The 13,765-nt window shown below is 40.5% G+C and overlaps 1 protein-coding gene and 1 long non-coding RNA gene across 2 annotated transcripts in view; one reads left to right on the plus strand and one right to left on the minus strand.

Annotated features, from left to right (window-relative positions):
• LOC139472009 (uncharacterized) overlaps nucleotides 1–7,115 on the plus strand; it is a 25,502-nt gene extending 18,387 nt beyond the window's left edge. The window contains exon 3 of the long non-coding RNA XR_011653873.1: nucleotides 7,049–7,115. This is a non-coding gene — a long non-coding RNA (uncharacterized lncRNA). The remainder of the gene's footprint in view (nucleotides 1–7,048) is intronic.
• LOC139472008 (adaptin ear-binding coat-associated protein 1-like) overlaps nucleotides 1–12,155 on the minus strand; it is a 24,028-nt gene extending 11,873 nt beyond the window's left edge. The window contains exons 1-3 of the mRNA XM_071254517.1: nucleotides 12,058–12,155; nucleotides 10,210–10,310; nucleotides 405–509 (exon numbers count right to left, since the gene is read on the minus strand). Coding sequence (XP_071110618.1) covers nucleotides 405–509; nucleotides 10,210–10,310; nucleotides 12,058–12,149 — 298 coding nt within the window. The 5' untranslated portion in view covers nucleotides 12,150–12,155. The remainder of the gene's footprint in view (nucleotides 1–404; nucleotides 510–10,209; nucleotides 10,311–12,057) is intronic.
• Between the last annotated feature and the right edge of the window lie 1,610 nt (nucleotides 12,156–13,765).

Consider the following 13,765-nt stretch of genomic DNA (forward strand, 5'->3'; position numbering starts at 1 on the left):
AATATTTTCGATCACATCAACATGGTTTAGACACCCAGGACAATCTACACAATATTGAATTTGATTATTACTTTGTATTCTAGTAAATATAATAAGACAACAAATTTGAAAGGATTTTTGGTTAGGTGAACTAATTAAAAAATATACTGGTAATAAAAGTGTGTTTTAATCATGTGGGTATTACATAACTTCCCAATAGGCACATTTTGACTGTTCATTGTGAACAGAAAGTATATTCTGTATGTGTCACTGGTGGGGATCTCTAAATATGTAATTACAAGAAACACTTCACATTTGATATTCTAAGGATGATTAGGTCATCTATTTGAATGTATCAATAATGTCTATCAACAAAAAGATGATACCAAGGTGATGGAGGACCAAATCGGTGTACACAGTTTTACCTTGATCATCCTTGATCATGAGGACGAAGTAGCGACTTGAGTCCATGACTGCCTCCACGGCAATGCTCGGGTACGTCTCTACGGGACATTCCGCAAACAGTTCACCTGCACAGTAACAGCATAGAATGAAGGATACCAAAGATGACATGGGCTCGCAGACACAGACACAGACACAGACACAGACACAGGTTCTTCAGGATGTGCTCTGGATCCACTTGCAGAAAGAGATCATAGTGCTACGACTATCGTGAGTCAGTGTTAACCTTTAGCCTGCTGGAATGGTTTAGCATAAGGCGCTGTAAAGAGGGTGGCCGATACTTTCTAAACCTGCAGTGTTTTCTTTTTGAGGTAATAAACTTCTGAAAGTTTTGATATTTTGCATGCTGAGCATTTATGCATACCATACATAACTTAAATGATACACAAAGCCTACTCGTTAAACAGTTATTGCAAATTTCATTGGCCGGTGTCTTTTGATGATGTGCTGTCGAATTGGGTTCAACAGAAGTATTGAGAGCATTGAAATATGGGAGTTAGGATCGTTGTAGCGTGAAGGTCTCTTTGTGTAAGTGGCCCCTGATCAATATTAACTGGATTAAGTGATTTATCTCCTCTTATAATACAAATGCAGCTTCCTATTACGCTGTACCCATACCCTAAAGCACACTCATGCAGCTACACAAAGATCATCCCGGGCCTGTGGTCAGTGTACTCAAACTACATTCTAACTTCCCTGGGACATATACATCCCAAACGGCTTTTTAGGTGCTAGAAGACTTTGCATAAAGATGACCGTCTCGTCAAACTGGGCACCCATTGGCAGCTGAGTTAACACTATAAGTTATAACAGAGGCATATTTTGATCAAAGTCAGTTGCCTAAAGAAACACCACATGTTCAATAACCTGTGTTTCAGTGTGGGTCAGGACTGAAGTCCTAGAAACTGTCAGGAAACTGCCTATTGTCACACATCCAACCACTGCTAGTCATCACTGTTGCTAAACTTCACCTGTCGGCCATGTACGCTATACAAAGGATCCTGTGCCAGCACATTTTTTAAATCTAGATAATTTATCATGCTAATCGGGCACCATATAATGCCTTAGCCATAGAGCAGGGACTCACATGTTATTATTAGCAATGGTATTGATAGTTTTCTTTGGGTATTCAACATATTTTTCTCATGGACCCAGTCCGAGTATTTTTAACTAATATATAGATCTTGTCTAAAAAAATCAATTCTGTCTAAAATGTTGTTTCAGGTGAATTCTAATTTGCCTCGGCATTTGTGCTGTCCCAAATCTGTCTGACTGTAACATAAGCTCACAACAGCAGTACAGGTCCAAGTGACAACCACAGCACATAAATTTCACTGCAGTAAAGGTGATGACTACATGACACCTTAAAGGGGCACTGATCTAACGCAATTCCCCGGGACTGGTTGTTGCCTTTGTTATTGTTTTTTCCCAGTGAGTACCCGGATGTATAGCAGACATCTAGACTAGTTCGCGACCTCTGCTGCGCCATTCGTAAGCGCATTAGTCACTTTTATGGGTAGTAATAAGGGCGTATGGTCACATTGATCAACAAAATGAAATACAGTTTTCGAGATAATAAGGTATTGTAGGTATCTTTGTGGGTAGCATCGGTAATGGTGACGAAGTTTTGATAAGTCACTTGCTTGGTAATTTTGCGATTTTCGTTTACACTATTTTGACTTGCAACACCAAGTAAATATTTCACCTGAGCATTGCTTTTTTATATAGTGTGTATATTTTTTTACTGTCAAATGTGTAACAAATTTATTAAACGTCTAAATATTCAGATATTTTACAAAGTGACTGAAAAACATTTCCTTCTGTATTATTATGATAACGAATTCCAAACATTTTGATGTTTAATGTCATGACCAAGAGACTGAAAATGTTACGTTGAAAAGTACATTTCTATGTTGTTTGGCTTCTAATCCTACATAATAATCTGTTGTGATGTTTGAAGGCCCTTTTGATCGTCTTAATCAATCTGGACAGATTTTTTATTTAAAATGACTGAAATATTTACACATTTTATTAATTGCCTGAGAGAATCACATTTTACAAATTGTCGGTAATATATACACGCTTACAAAGGAAAAGACTTGTGAAAACAACGTCTATCGCGCATTGAAGAATTTCCCAACCAAGACGTAGAGAAACATGAACGAATCGGTTCAAATGAAGGAAAACAAAATGCAAATATCATAATTACAACCTACCAAATTTATGTGTATAAATTTTAGGCAGTTTCCTTGTTCGAGGAATGTATCCGTGAATATCCACACAAAGGAACAATATCCCACTCGTCTGCAGCTGTACAAAGAAACTTATTTGATGTCACGTGTCTCAGTAACAATCAAATATTTTAAAAGATATATATCGTTTCGGGATATTATAACCCGTGTTCGTTTCTCAACTAATCACTTGGATTGTTTCAGGTGTTTTACATAGGTGTCAAGTCTCAATGGTCGGCTGAGAAAGCCCACGTGACAACTATTTTCATAACGTCCACGGTTCCTAAAAAATCCATTGAGTGATAGAGAACAATTATCAATCAATCAACGTATTATCAGTTAACCCTTTGAACAAAGTATGTTGTTTTTACATCGGCACTTCACGCCATGATATGAGTGTATTCCCTTTGGTTTAGTAAACCTAGACATGTAAACACTCACTCTTGACATATCCACTGTGCAAGATAACAGTGATTAATCAATCAACATATTTTCTGTTAATCGTTTGATGACTAGGAACGATCCGTTGATTTACAAAAAAAAGTAAATCAACTGATCATTTATCTCTTGCTGGGCTGCCACGTGCATATTACATAACACCCCAGACACAATAAATGCCAAATGGGAACCTTTGTCAGGTAATCGAAGTGGTGCTACCACTAATTGTACCTGTAATAAATTCATTAACTGAGCATCAAGTGAATGACGACAAATACACAAGTGTAGGGTTATACGAGAAAACGTGGATGACAACAAGGGAGTAGTAATCGTATTATCGACGCAAGCCGAAATCCGAAAATGCTTTCACTGCATGGATACTTTTTTTCGTATAAACTTAAACCATCTGGGGTATTTCCAATTGACGACATCCGATGAGCTCCGTTGTTCTTTTTGTCTGTTTGTTTAGGCTGAAGAAATTAATTAACATGCGCCCTTTGTCGAAATCTTTATAGATCACAGTTAACCAATCAGTGTTTATGCAAAAATGCGTAAAACAAATATTGCCTCCAGCCTCCAAGTTTATTTAGCTGTCCTTGCAGACGGTAGCCCAGTCTCTGGTCACGCTCAGTTGTGTTGCGTATCATCCGGGTACTCACGGGGAAAAAAACAATAACAAAGGCAACAAACAGTCCGGGATTTGCGTTAGATCAGTGCCCCTTTAATTCAATCAACAAATAAAAATCTGTTAAGACAAACAGGTAAACAAGCTGAAAAAGGCAAGAATGTGTTGTCCCTACTCAGTGTTGTCCCTGCTCAGTGTTGTCCCTACTCAGTGTTGTGTTGTCCCTACTCAGTGTTGTCCCTACTCAGTGTTGTCCCTGCTCAGTGTTGTCCCTACTCAGTGTTGTCCCTACTCAGTGTTGTCAGTGTTGTCCCTACTCAGTGTTGTCCCTACTCAGTGTTGTCCCTACTCAGTGTTGTCCCTACTCAGTGTTGTCCCTACTCAGTGTTGTCCCTACTCAGCGTTGTCCCTACTCAGTGTTGTCCCTACTCAGTGTTGTGTTGTCCCTACTCAGTGTTGTGTTGTCCCTACTCAGTGTTGTCCCAACTCAGTGTTGTCCCTACTCAGCGTTGTCCCTACTCAGTGTTGTGTTGTCCCTACTCAGTGTTGTCCCTGCTCAGCGTTGTCCCTACTCAGCGTTGTCCCTACTCAGCGTTGTCCCTACTCAGTGTTGTCCCTGCTCAGCGTTGTCCCTACTCAGCGTTGTCCCTACTCAGCGTTGTCCCTACTCAGTGTTGTCCCTGCTCAGTGTTGTCCCTACTCAGCGTTGTCCCTACTCAGTGTTGTCCCTACTCAGCGTTGTCCCTACTCAGTGTTGTCCCTGCTCAGTGTTGTCCCTACTCAGTGTTGTCCCTACTCAGTGTTGTCCCTGCTCAGTGTTGTGTTGTCCCTGCTCAGTGTTGTCCCTGCTCAGTGTTGTGTTGTCCCTGCTCAGTGTTGTCCCTGCTCAGTGTTGTCCCTACTCAGTGTTGTCCCTACTCAGTGTTGTGTTGTCCCTGCTCAGTGTTGTCCCTGCTCAGTGTTGTCCCTACTCAGTGTTGTCCCTACTCAGTGTTGTGTTGTCCCTGCTCAGTGTTGTCCCTACTCAGTGTTGTCCCTACTCAGCGTTGTCCCTACTCAGCGTTGTCCCTACTCAGCGTTGTCCCTACTCAGTGTTGTCCCTACTCAGCGTTGTCCCTGCTCAGCGTTGTCCCTACTCAGTGTTGTCCCTGCTCAGTGTTGTGTTGTCCCTACTCAGTGTTGTGTTGTCCCTACTCAGCGTTGTCCCTACTCAGTGTTGTCCCTACTCAGTGTTGTCCCTACTCAGCGTTGTGTTGTCCCTACTCAGCGTTGTCCCTACTCAGTGTTGTGTTGTCCCTACTCAGTGTTGTCCCTACTCAGCGTTGTCCCTACTCAGTGTTGTCCCTACTCAGTGTTGTCCCTACTCAGTGTTGTTCCTACTCAGTGTTGTCCCTACTCAGTGTTGTCCCTACTCAGTGTTGTCCCTACTCAGTGTTGTGTTGTCCCTACTCAGCGTTGTCCCTACTCAGTGTTGTGTTGTCCCTACTCAGCGTTGTCCCTACTCAGTGTTGTGTTGTCCCTACTCAGCGTTGTGTTGTCCCTACTCAGCGTTGTCCCTACTCAGTGTTGTGTTGTCCCTACTCAGTGTTGTCCCTACTCAGCGTTGTCCCTACTCAGTGTTGTGTTGTCCCTACTCAGTGTTGTGTTGTCCCTACTCAGTGTTGTCCCTGCTCAGTGTTGTGTTGTCCCTACTCAGTGTTGTCCCTGCTCAGTGTTGTCCCTACTCAGTGTTGTGTTGTCCCTACTCAGTGTTGTGTTGTCCCTACTCAGTGTTGTGTTGTCCCTACTCAGTGTTGTGTTGTCCCTACTCAGTGTTGTCCCTGCTCAGCGTTGTCCCTACTCAGTGTTGTGTTGTCCCTACTCAGTATTGTCCCTACTCAGTGTTGTCCCTACTCAGTGTTGTGTTGTCCCTACTCAGTGTTGTGTTGTCCCTACTCAGTGTTGTGTTGTCCCTACTCAGTGTTGTGTTGTCCCTACTCAGTGTTGTCCCTACTCAGTGTTGTGTTGTCCCTACTCAGTGTTGTCCCTACTCAGTGTTGTCCCTACTCAGTGTTGTCCCTACTCAGTGTTGTGTTGTCCCTACTCAGTGTTGTGTTGTCCCTACTCAGTGTTGTGTTGTCCCTACTCAGTGTTGTCCCTACTCAGCGTTGTCCCTGCTCAGCGTTGTCCCTACTCAGTGTTGTCCCTACTCAGTGTTGTCCCTACTCAGCGTTGTCCCTGCTCAGTGTTGTCCCTGCTCAGCGTTGTCCCTACTCAGCGTTGTCCCTACTCAGTGTTGTCCCTACTCAGTGTTGTGTTGTCCCTACTCAGTGTTGTCCCTGCTCAGTGTTGTGTTGTCCCTGCTCAGTGTTGTCCCTGCTCAGTGTTGTGTTGTCCCTGCTCAGTGTTGTCCCTGCTCAGTGTTGTCCCTACTCAGTGTTGTCCCTACTCAGTGTTGTGTTGTCCCTGCTCAGTGTTGTCCCTGCTCAGTGTTGTCCCTACTCAGTGTTGTCCCTACTCAGTGTTGTGTTGTCCCTACTCAGTGTTGTCCCTACTCAGTGTTGTCCCTACTCAGTGTTGTGTTGTCCCTACTCAGTGTTGTCAGCGTTGTCCCTACTCAGTGTTGTCCCTACTCAGTGTTGTCCCATGCTATTGTGTTGTTGTTGCAATTTTCATTCATATTTTTTTTACTCATGGGAAATGGTGATTTATTTTGCATATTTTACGAAATAACGCAGCTTATTTGAAGCTGTGTTAATCTGCCTGTCATAATGGTATCCTGAATTACTCCTTTATGCATTTACTCAGAGCTCCAGATAAGCTGCGTATCTGAGTAAAATATGCATCAGAAATGCAGAAATATGCAGTAAAATAAAATCCAAGCGTATCAAATACGCAACGAACATTACAGATACACTACAAAAATAAAACTTGTGCGTATCATCAAAATATTGTGAAGTAACCCTGCGTATTCGATTAGCAAATCAGCAACTTATTATGAAATTATAAACAGGCATTTCGTCAACCTTGCCAAACTCCACGATGACAGTTACACCATGATCATTTGCCATCACACTTTCTTGTGGAAGTATCGTGGTATTTTTTAGTCCTATAAAGCTCTCGAACCTAGACAACACCAGTTTGAAGGGACTTGATGAAAAGTGTTTTTTTAAATATTTAACTTAAATACCCACATGTGTAAAATCTAGTGGGTAACAGAAATTTGAATACCCAGATAAAATTACTGATACCCAATGATTTTAAAATGCATGGGTAAAATACCCACAACACCAAAAGCTTATCTGGAGCTCTGTTTACTGCTTACTTTTGACAGAAAACAAAGCTGAGAGTCTAGCTGAGAAAGAAGTTGTTTCACAGAAGAGTGAGGCAGGACCTTACAGGTGAGACCTTGGGATCCGGATATGATGACATCATGTAAACTCCATATTTACAAATTTCCATCAATTCCATTGTGCTGTGAAGTCCCACAGATGATCTTATCAGGTGAGGTGAAATGGGGTTAAACGCCACGTCCAAGATTATTGCACTTACATAGCGAAGTGCATGCACATGTGTGCGAATGCGTGGCTGCTTGTGCTAGTCAGGACTAATACCGATTTTATAGAGCCAGCTCACTGAGATACCATGCCGCAGTTTAACATGAATACCCCACTCAGACAAAGAATACTGACTCCAAGCCGACCAGTCCTTGTTTTAGCACCTTAATGCTGAGCATCAGGCAGGGTAACAACAAGTACCATCTTTTAACAGTTTTTAGTATGACCGTCATACTATGACGAGCCAGGGATCGAACCCTGGACCTTCCACACTCCGGGCAGACACACTACCACTGGACCACTGATGCGGTTGATGATGTCATCAAATCTATGACAAGTGTAGGACATCATGCAACGAGATAAACAAGCTCAGAATGCAGTGATGTCACATCCTTAAAACGTTGTTTCATTGTCATGATTATAAAGATGATTAACATGACTTAATCACTTGAGCAGCTGTTAAATTTGTTCACTCAATGCTGTATCTGAATTTCAATCCATAATAATCAGCTGCCACATTTAATACTGGCAATGGGTTAACATAAAATATGTTAGACCGCTCCCATACACACAACACAGGGATTTATGGGATGCAAAAACCTGCATTCTATACCCATACAAATTGAAAATTGAAAATGAATGCAAGAAAATATAGAGCACATCCACTGGGATGCAAAAAATGTGTATGCATGCTCAGGAATTATGCTGCTATTTCATAATTTGGTTGCACTTAAATTTGATTTCTGTGCATTAAAAAACTACCACACACAGTCAAAAGCTTCACAATCTTCTAACTCAAGCAAATTCAGATTTGTTTCAGTTGGGGAGTGCCCTATCTATTATTAACCAACAACCTTTGAACTTTCACAATCTTACGCCATTTATGGTTGAGTACTGTATTCAATTTTGGACATTTCCCTGGACCATAAAATATACAAGCATAAACTACTCCTATCCCCCGCCAATATGACATCTGGTTGTGTGCAAGCCATCAGCCCCTGTGAACTGGACCTTTTTGTAAATGGCCTAATCGCAAGCACTATACTATGTTTCTTGCCATCTGCAGTTAATGATTGAATATGTAACTGTATTTCTGATGAGTTGTGTTATTACAATAATTTCAACAACAAAAACTATCAAAAGGCACCAGTTCATCACTATACCTATCTATGTGCTAAGTTTTGTTGAGATATATCTTATGTGCTTTTAGTTCTGCTCCGGAAACGAAACTGACAGCACCCATTCCTATCTCCACCTTCCACTTTGTGGAGGGGAACATCACCCAGGTAAATAGCTAATGACAGGAGAAGTTGTGCATTGGCCACGACAACATAGCTGCCTATCTCATTACAAGTCAAGTCAGAACAACTTTTTGCGAACTCTGACCAACCAATGAAATCACTAACAAGAAGTCAACATTAGACAATCTAAAAGCAGTTTCCTCAAACTTAACGACATTGGTTTCAAACTGGAGACTTCCATTCCAGACAAGGTTTGGAAAGATATCAATTCAAAATTGGAAAAATGAACAAAAGAAAATTCATCAATGTATAACAGATGACTGAAATTGCAAGGCAGTGCTTCCCACGGGCTATGGCATGTATGGAAAGTCTCTCCCCTTTCAACATGTTTGTCCCATTGAAGCAAGAGATAGATGATGATTTTGAGAGAATCAGTCTAATGTCAGATTATAATGATATTGCTGAAGACATCCATCTTCCCGAAGCAACGGAGTTTACTTGCCAAACTAGGCTGGAATTCCTGGGCTCGATCGCAGCTCCACCAGTGGCTATTACGCGTTATGTCCCTTCTATGTCCCCATCTTCCCGAGGCAAGAGAGTTAACAGACTTTTAAAGACCAGTTTCCACCCTTGCCGAACAAGGTGGGAATTCCTGGGCTCGATCGTAGGACCACCAGTGGTTATTAAGAGTTAATTCCCTTTTAAACCTTTCCTATGGACCAATCAGATTCCACCTCTCATATCACTTGCGTTTGTTTCAAACAAAATGGGGACGCCCAGTCAAGACCATCTGATCGATAATCAAGATCTATAATGTGATAAAAAGCGTATCAAATCATGTGAGCACCTTGATTAAAAACATGAAAATATTTGGAAAATATCTGTTGACAACAAGTTGGCGGTGCACATGCTTTGCAAATCCTGCAATCAACTGAAATCAGCACAACAGTTTACGAACCGGATTACAATTTCGTTGCGCAATTTTGCTTGGACTATGCATAGCCTCTTTAGCATGTTTAGTCCAGACAAAATGTAACTCCATAATACCAGCTTAGTTCAGCAAAGGTGGAAACTGGACTTAAATAGTCAGTCGACTCTCTTGCCTCAGGCAGATGATGTCCCCCCTACTGACCAATCAGATTCCACCTCTCATATTACTTGCATTTGCTTCAAACAAAATGGTGTTGCCCTGTCAAGACAATCTCAAAGATAATCAATATCCTTATTGTAATAAACCGGGTTTTACCTCATGAAGTGCATCAAATCACTTGAGCATCTTGATTATAAACATTAAAAGATTTGGAAAATATATGTCCATGCCCAATTGACGGAACACTTGCTCTGCAAATCCGGCAATCGAACGATTTCAGCACAGCAGTTGCCATGTTGTTTATAAACCGGATGTCGATTTCATTATATGATTTTGATTGAACTATGCTTAGACTTGTTACTCCAGCCAAAATATAACTCCATAATTCCAGCCCTACTTTGGCAAGAGCAGAAACTGAACTTTAAAGTCAGTTAACTCACTTGCCTAGTGATAACTGCAGACATCAAAATTGTAGTTCTTTTTTTCTTTAATTTCAATACTAAAATTGCCACGTTGAAATACCTATAGATTAGATTACCTTGTCAATATGTCAAGAAGGGAGTTTACAACACATCACAACAACATAAAACATTATGTCCAAACATACCTGAATTTTTATCTTCCAGTTTAATAGACAGAGTCTTGCCCCTTGCCACAACCCTGAGTCGGCCTGTCCAATCTGGCTGATCCAGCTTCCAGTCAGCAGCTCTGCAAATACACATGGTGGATGAGGTGTGTACAGTGTTAGGAAGTCATGATAGTCAGCAAATTTTGCAAATAATCAGTAAACAATGGAGGATGATTAGAACATTTTAAAAAAACATTCTGTTGGAAAGGCGAATATTTGTTGGATTTCTTTACATACTGCAGCCTCAAGTTTTCACTGGTTTCAGAAGGTTCCCTTCCATGACAATGTGGTGTTTTCAGATCTTTACATTGATGTGAATTAACACTTTGACAAAAGAAAATATAAGTGTATGTCTGGTTTCCAGAAACCTGACAGTGAAAGCTTTTTTTCTGGAGTTGCACACTCTTATAAACATTTCATCATTGTCCATATCTTATGCAACTACAGGGGTAGATTTGACAACACATTGATATTCGTATGTAGCCAGTAGTGCTAACTAACTAACTGGCCCAAAACTAAATGTTTGAATGAGGGAGTGAGTATGGTTTTACGCCGCTTTTAGCAATATTCCAGCAATATCACGACGGGGGACACCAGAAATTGGCTTCACACATTGTACCCATGTCGGGAATCGAACCCGGGTCTTTGGCGTGATGAGCGAACGCTTTAACCACTAGGCTACCCGACCGCCCCACTAAATGTTGGAAGCGACAACTGAGTTTTCCAGGGGGCTCCGAACATGTAAGAGCCCTTCACCCCTAAAACATCATTTCCTGCACTCTGAGATTAAATCTTGGATACCATTTGCCTCATTTCGTGGAGATTTTATGAGCAAGTTAAGATATTGTTATTGTACAGAACAGTACAAAATGGCCCCCGGTTGTGTCATCTACCAAGATGATCTTGGAGTTAACCATTCACACGACCTCATCCCCACTAAATATTTTCTCATTGAAATTACATGATTCACAAGCCGTGTCCAATTAAAAGACTTAAACAAACACAGAGAAGGGGTGAATTTAATAACTATAATTTCAACGACTTTTTTTTTTTAAATATCTTCATTTCAAAGACTAGATGTTAGTCTACCCTAGGCCCTATAGCCCATATATTTGATCAGTAGTTACTGTGGCTACAGCAACATGCAGTAAGCCATCCATGAATACAGCCATTATAGGGTCCCTTGTTTAGGCTTCATCTTGCAAGAATGTTCTCAATTCAGGGATTCAGATCAGTTCATTTTCTGGGACACTGACTAATTGTCATCCACATTTCCACATAGGGTAAGGATTTAGAAACATGCCGTATCAAAAGTTGATGAAGTCATGGTTACACATTGCCATTTGTCTCCAGCAATATAACTGGATCTACCTTAAGTTAAATAAAACTGTGTTTCGTGATTTGTATGGTCATATAGGTATCTCTCATTCTCGCTAATAAATGAGACTTGAGAGAACGCGTTGTTAAACTGTAGAGGAATACTGAACGTGCCATCGCAGTAACTCCCCTTTAGTCAGCCTAATTATATGAAGCACCTAGACATGGTTTCACATTTTCAAGGTGTTTCGATGGCCTCAAATGTTAGTTCGAGGCTTACTGCTTTACAATTTCGCTTTTGAAAAAAAGAATACAAAATGATGTTATTGTTTTCATTGAAGATACGCACTGTATTTCCATAGTTACTCCCCATTTTGACGAGGTTACAAGCCTCGTCGGGACCTTTGCGGTCTCACTCAATCATTCGTTTGGAATGAAAGAACTATGAGATACATTAACAATCGGACACTGACTTTGACAAGTGGGTCGAGAAATGTGCATAAAACAAACCTGTATCCTCTGTTGGAGGTTCTAGGGGGTATTCGGTACACGAACACCTCATTTTTTACACACAACACACTATCATACTCGGCAGTCGACATGTTGGATCCGCTGATGTGGAAAGTGAGCTAGCTTTACTTGTTGGGATTTACGTAAACTCGTTTATCCATACTATGAAATTAGACTGGTTTTGTGGTAATGGTTTAGCGAGGGGAGCAAAAGGGGGCGTGACACGGCATTTAATAATATGATTTGCAAACTAATTATGATTAAGCTTCCATTTCAGTTTACTGATTACGTTTATATTGTCATTTTTACAAATCCTTGGATCACAGCGGTAATTATGATAATGTGTTTGTCTCATCCGACTCGACACCTTTAAACACATGTTCAGTTGTAAAACATACCCATTGGACGATTATTTTGAGGGATATTTAAGTTTTAAAAAAGGAAGTATCTACAGTAATTGAAATGTCAATACAAATCGCGGAACGAAGCCATAAGTGAACTAAGGATGGACCAAAATTAAAGATTTGAAGTGGTAGCTTGATTACTATATATATGGTCTAAATAGCCTGAGTTTTGTATGGTCAGAAATATAACAACAAATCATATTTGTTGTCGATGTTGACATAATCACCGTAGATTGTTTCCAGCAGCCCAGCAACAGCGTTAATTTTTGTAGTTGTTGTTGTTTTTTAAATATGTCATTATAACCTGTAGTTAGCTTTTAATTTCATAATCACTTATTAACAAATTAATAACTTTTAGTTCGGAGGGTAGGTTCAAATGTCACAAGTTCAAAACTATTACGAAACACGTAATCAATAAATTCTAATGAATATATTTGTCATACACAATACACATAAATAGTATCTCCCCAAACGATTGACATGCCCTTTGACATCCTGAATGCGTACATATCCCGTCTCATGTCGCCAGCAGTTTGTTATAATAAAACATATGCAATCACAGAATTATTGTCATGCCAGGAACAATACTTCAAGCAAAATTTTATTCATATTTATATATTACAATAGACAGAAAGAAACAATAAACACTGTGCTCTTCCCACAAGAGCTATTTAGTCCCTGAGCTAATTCAATCATTGCCTTTCGTCATCGATTACAGTGTCTGCATGAGTGTGACGTATTTATAACTGCGGATGACGTCAACTATTGATTAGAAATAATATGTGATCATTATTCTTTTCTTTGATCCACAACGCCAATACATATGACACAAGGAGAAATTATTATACAAAATAATTGAAATATTGTTTGAAAACACAGTGTGTACTATATTTCAGACAGGGAATTTGATCTTGACGATGTTGTCTGATTGTGACGTCACACCATTGTTTCTCCATGACTCGTATGTCGATTCGGATGGAATGTAACGGTATTCATATATGGAAACAACATCGCAGTGTTAGAGGTATGTTTCAGTGAACTCCTTATTACTTATCTATGTCAAAAGGTTATTACAGGAGATTGTGCGCGGTATATTTAAAGTTCTAAACATGCAACGACGTAGAGCGGCGTAGTGTGGGTTGGTGAGTCAGTGTCTGAATGATCGCGCGAGTGAATGTTTGAGTGAGTGAGTGAGTGAGTTTCTGAATGAGCGTCTGAGTGAGTGATTTAGTGAATGAGTGACCGACTGAGCGAGTGAGTGAGTGAGTGAACGAGCGAGCAAGCATACATCGACGTCTTTCCAG

Source organism: Haliotis cracherodii, unplaced genomic scaffold (assembly GCF_022045235.1).
Source record: "Haliotis cracherodii isolate W230 unplaced genomic scaffold, xgHalCrac1.p SCAF_23, whole genome shotgun sequence".
NCBI lineage: Eukaryota > Metazoa > Mollusca > Gastropoda > Lepetellida > Haliotidae > Haliotis > Haliotis cracherodii.